Below are 5,438 nucleotides of genomic sequence, written 5' to 3' on the forward strand. Positions count from 1 at the left end.
TGTATCAAAGTATATTTTTTCTTTAATTTGATAAGTATGTAAGGATATTTATTGATCAATAATCATAGGTAGCTCTAATATTTGAGAATTTCCATTGATCAATAATCCATTAGGTAGCTTTTTTTTATGTCAAGACTTCAAAGGCTCCTTTTTTCCATATACCAAGTTTATGAAAGTAATTTATTAGCTTTTCATTGTATATATATCTCAGATCTCACATTGTAAGATCCATAGTAAATTTCCTATTGTTTTAAGTGACCAAGGCTCATCCCAAGAATGTTCTCCAAGAGAAGAAAGCACCTTAATTTCGGGTGTCAACTATACTATCTCTGTTGGAAGTGTGTGTGTGCATACTTTTCAAGCTCTCCCCCAAAAAAAAAAGCGTAAATACAAGTCAGGGTCACATGGTGCAAGACAATTAAAATGCATGTATTTGAGTGCCTATGTGTGTTTAATTAACACACAAACTTTGTATGTGCCATGTGAGGATATTTATTTTATTTATATGTGTGTTTGTGTGTGTGTCTCTCTCTCTACATGAGAAAGAAAAGGGGAAGGGATCTCCTATATTTGAGTCTCTGTGTGTGCATGTGCCGAAGACACTCAAGGTAGAGAGCACATGATGGAGAGAAAAATATTATAAGTGTGCTGAGAGAGAGAGAGAGAGAGAGAGAGAGAGGTGCTCAAGATAAAATATTTCTGGATATGAATGTCTACCACACTCGAATGCGCTCACACAAAAGGTAAGGGGGGCAATTTTTTACACAAATGCTTTGCCCCTCTATCAACATCACATAGCCGCTCATCTAGCTAAATCCTTGAGTAAATTAATCATAGAGCAAAGCCAAGAATTGCGGAGTCTTGAAATTTGAAATTTTAAAATCTTACCTTGAGACCCAACAGAGCAGATCTCTAACCCGTCTACATCTAACCCGTCGTAGACGGGTCATGCTACGCCTATGTTTGATGGTAACAATAGCTAAGGTGTTTATTTAAGAATCTTCATGTGGATGGCTAATTTGCTTCTAGGCTGTATGGTAGCATTTGCAGCTGCCGTAAGTTCCTCATCAAGGAAACCACATTACTTAATTATGTTAGCTGTCCGTTTACTCTTTAGAGTGCTATAGGTCTTTAACCCCTTGGCCAAAGGTCTGTATCTACAAATCTTTACGTGCATGACTGTTAACAAAGTATCTGCCATGATGTCATCATTTCTATGCAGATCTGAAAACGTACCTATTTATAATCGAATGTTCCAAACACATTCAGCCCACTTTCCATCTTTTCAAAAAGCTTTACACTACTGTCCTGAAGGGAGGAAACCTGATCATAATATTCAAAAAAATTTGTATGCTTTTAAAACTACAGTTTTAAAAATAGTTCCGTCTTGCATCTCTCCAAACTCCACAGACCCCAACTCAGTACTTGTTCGTTTCCCTCTAAAAGCACTTAGGTTTCTACTTTGTCATGCTGTCATATCTCTATCCTCTGCAGTTACTGCCTTTCTAACTGGATATTGGTAAGCATGATACTATTTCTGTTTCTAAAACATTTTGCATGTACTCAACATCATGGTAATCTATCCTAAAACATAGCTGAAAGTAGAGATTCAAACAGTTCAACTCAGATTCAAACAGTTTAGACTCACATGAAGACACTGAAGAAGGATAGATCTGAAATTATTATATTGTCAGCAACAAAGCACAGTCCGAGATGAACCAAGAGAAAAGTAGGCCTGTGTAACCACACTGTGCTCACAACCCTGGCAAAAACCAAGGGGCTAGAAAGAATCTCACTGACTGAATCTAATTTTGAGAAACACTAAATACCTACCATCAGAATCTTCCACGCTCCAGGCAGAAAGATGCATCTTCCACAGGTTAAATATCCTTGCAGCCACCAACCTTACTACGTGGCTACCAGGGAAGTAGCTCACCTACAGCTTTTAGAAGAAAATATTAACTCCATTCACTTCAAATAACTGGCGTCAAAACCAGGCATCTCAAAAGATGATGAAAACTTCTCCACAGCAGCCTTCAGATTTGCAATGTCCTGGTTATTTGCCAATCCTTTGTTAAAGTCTCGCAGCAGCTTTCCATGCGCCTTCTGGATATTCAAAGTGATGGTCACAGCTTGATGGAGAAACTCAGCAATCTGCTCAAAATCAGCCTCCTTCAAGCCTCGAGATGTCATGGCAGGTGTTCCTGAAACAAAAGATTAGATGTTGATAAGAGGCAGTACGTCAGCTATGTTTGACATTCAAATGCAGATTGGTTAACCAGAAGTGTATAACTTACCTACACGAACTCCCCCAGGAGCAAGCGCGCTGCTGTCACCATAAACAGCATTCTTGTTCAGTGTGATTTGGCAGAGGTCACAAACCTTCTCAACCTTGTTTCCTGCACCAATAGGCACCCATCACTCTTAAGGAAGAAAACAAACAGAGTCTTGCTCTTATATTCAAGCACAAATTTAGGACAGCCTTAGGGCAACACTGCCGAATTCGCACAAACCATGCAACAATAACCCACAGAAACAATAAAGTTTTAAGCTCACTTATCAACATGTGCATTGAAGCTTCCATTTTCATGAAAAGTCTCTCTCTGATCTTCCAAAAGACACCTGCAACCTCACTACCCCTTACCAGTGAGACCAAGGGACCGGAGATCCCACAAGACCAAATGATTCTCTGTCCCATCAGTGACTAGCTTGTATCCTTTCTTCATCAGAGCGTTCCCAAGAGCCACAGCATTCGCTTTGACTTGCTTGGCATAAGCCTTGAAGCCAGGGCTGAGTACTTGCTTCAAGGCTACAGCCAGTGCAGCAATCTGATGATTGTGTGGCCCACCTTGGAGGGATGGAAATACCGCAAAATTGATCTTATCTTCATAGTCGTAGTTGCTTTCCTCTGTCTGCCCTTTCTTCAAAGGCTTGGGTCCCTTCCTGTAGAAGATCATGCCAGCTCTCGGTCCCCTTAAGCTCTTGTGCGTCGTAGTTGTAACCACATCACAGTACTCAAATGGATTGTTGGCCTCCTGGAGCCAAGAAATTTTCGAGGACAAAGAAAAAGAGCTAAAAATCAGATTCAGATAAGACCACAGCAATATATCAACACAGAGCAACCCTGCTTGAAGAAGATGGTGAAACACCTCATTTAAGTGGACTTTAAAAACATCGAAAGACCCAGGACTCTAGTTTGTGTGGCATGAGCACAAAAGCCTATGGAAAGCTGGGTAATCATTAAGGCAAGATCTGACGCCAAAAGGGCAGATCCAGATTTCCAGGACTAGAAATGGAACCTCCAAGTTCAGCGTCATTGGATCTATGAAGAATGAACCCATTTCATAAATAGTAGCACCAAACACAGACAGATCTAATACGCAAAAAAGTAAGGCGAGAATATAGCTTTCCTACATCGTAGCAACGTATACCAACCAGATCCGTCACGGAAGGCCTCGGAAATGCAACGTAGTACTACAGAAGGAAAGATACAGAACATTGAGAGTAGACGAGGCGGTAATTCGTGTGTATCGATATCCTGAAAAGACAACCGCACTCACCAATTTTTCGCTGACAAAATTAAACGACTACGGAACTGAAAAGAATACAAACCTTTCGCACAGGTGCTGCACGCAAGCCAGAAAAACTCGCTAAAAAACCAAGATTCCAAGCAGAGTATACAAAATGCTCAAAATGGTTCAAAAAAAGGCGTAGGCACTTAAACATTCAAAGCATTGAGGCTTGGAAGTGCACAGAGAGGGAATGCAATGCAGCATGCAACGGGAGGAGAGAGGGATGCAATCATGCCTCAGCTGCAACAAGACCACTTATGTGAGCCATATCGCAGAGCAGATAAGCCCCGCATTTGTCCGCCACCGCGCGAAACTTGGCGTAATCCCAGTCTCTCGGGTACGCACTGCCACCGCAGATGATCATTTTGGGCCTGAAATCCAAGGCCTTCTCCTCCAGCTTCTCGTAATCGATGAAGCCGGTCTTGGGATCCACCTTGTAGGGCAAGCTCTCGAAGTAGATAGAGGTTGCAGAGATCTTCTTCCCACCAGAAGTATAATAGCCATGAGTGAGATGACCACCGGAAGGCAGATCCAAGCCCATGATACGATCATGCGGGTTGAGCAAGGCCGTGTAAGCGGCGAAATTGGCAGGGCTACCGGAGTAAGGCTGCACATTAACGCCCCATTTGTCGGCATCGAGGCGGTAAGCTTGAAGGGCGCGAGCTCTGCAGAGGTTCTCGATCTGGTCGATGAACTCGTTGCCGCCATAGTAGCGATTGCCCGGGAGACCTTCGGAGTACTTATTGGTGAGGGGGGAGCCGAGGGCCTCGATGACCGCCTGGGAGGTGAAGTTTTCGGAGGCGATGAGTTCGATGCCATGGCTTTGGCGACCTTTCTCCTTCTCGATGAGGTCGAAGATGTCGGGGTCGACGGTGTGGAGCGGGGTGTTGCCCCATTCCGCCACGCTACAACAAGATGCCATAGCCCAAACACAGAGATACAGATACAGACACACAGGGAGAGCGCGAAGCTCCCTAGGGCCTCACCTCGCGAAAGATGAAGATGAAGATGAAGATGAAGATGTATTCAACCCACTTCTCGTCTTATACGTTTTTCACTTGGCTAAGGTTTTGTAGTTTTTCCTTGATTATTTATTACTATTGATACCCTCTTTGTTTTTTCTAATACCCCACTTGCTCTTAGATTTCACTCGTGGTCGCTTCTCTCTTTCTTTCTCGGAGCTGCATTCGTTGGCTGTTGCTTCTTGGTGGGGGTGGTGGTTGGAGCTGATGGTGTTCCTACACTTGTTGCTATTGTTGCTCTTGTTGTCGTCCATATCAATGTTGTTGTTGTGCAATTCTTGTTCCTTTTCTACGAGTGCTTTTGTTGCTCTATCTTTGCAATCCCAACAGGCTACCCTTCATTACACTCCTATTCTTTGCAATCCCAATAGCTACCCTTCGTTACACTCCTATTCTAGTAGTGCTTTTGTGACCTCACCCTTCACCTCACCTACCTCTCTCTCTCTCTCTCTCTCTCTCTCTCTCTCTCTCTCACACACACACACACACACATACATACACATACGAGGACTCCTCGCCCACCACTCCCTCACTACGTGCCTAACACATCTCAACCACTCCCCCATGACTCACTTTTTCCAATCCTTCCACCTCCCAATCGAGTGTCTCATTCTCTACTTCCCATCTTTTATACTTAATACCAAAAATTCTCTTCTAAGCAATCGCCTTTTTTATCTTGCAAAAGCCTCTTATGCATGCACTTATGGGCATTCTATCTTTTCCTAGATCTCATTCTTGTAGTGAGCATGTGGATATTCAATACTAGGAGGGAATAAAACTTCTCAACTATCAAGGCATGCCCTCGTTTTTAACACCTATAATCAAAAGGAGTAGAATCAAAAAG

General features: G+C 43.0%; 1 protein-coding gene across 1 annotated transcript; it reads right to left on the reverse strand.

The window, feature by feature from the left end:
* Nucleotides 1-1,651: 1,651 nt before the first annotated feature.
* SHM4 (serine hydroxymethyltransferase 4) lies at nt 1,652-4,601 on the reverse strand. Its single transcript, XM_087379920.1, has 4 exons — nt 3,808-4,601; nt 2,645-3,035; nt 2,298-2,399; nt 1,652-2,204 (listed from the first exon to the last, which is right to left on the reverse strand). Exons 1-4 carry the CDS (start codon nt 4,492-4,494, stop codon nt 1,969-1,971), a joined length of 1,416 nt encoding a protein of 471 aa, XP_087236046.1. The 5' UTR covers nt 4,495-4,601; the 3' UTR covers nt 1,652-1,968.
* Nucleotides 4,602-5,438: the final 837 nt, after the last annotated feature.

The sequence above is a fragment of the Dipteris shenzhenensis genome, chromosome 9 (genome assembly GCF_047967505.1).
Source record: "Dipteris shenzhenensis isolate YYH24624 ecotype China chromosome 9, Dip_SZ_1.0, whole genome shotgun sequence".
In the NCBI taxonomy this organism is placed as follows: domain Eukaryota; kingdom Viridiplantae; phylum Streptophyta; class Polypodiopsida; order Gleicheniales; family Dipteridaceae; genus Dipteris; species Dipteris shenzhenensis.

Bases quoted from the DNA above. Each gene is read 5' to 3' on its own strand.
- SHM4 (XM_087379920.1), bottom strand. From the start codon at position 4,494: ATGGCATCTTGTTGTAGCGTGGCGGAATGGGGCAACACCCCGCTCCAC. The intron at 3,036-3,807 runs GCATGATTGCAT...TCTTGGCTCCAG, and splicing joins GTGGTCTTGTTGCAGCTGAG to GAGGCCAACAATCCATTTGA. The intron at 2,205-2,297 runs GTAAGTTATACA...CTTTTGTTTCAG, and splicing joins TCCTGGGGGAGTTCGTGTAG to GAACACCTGCCATGACATCT.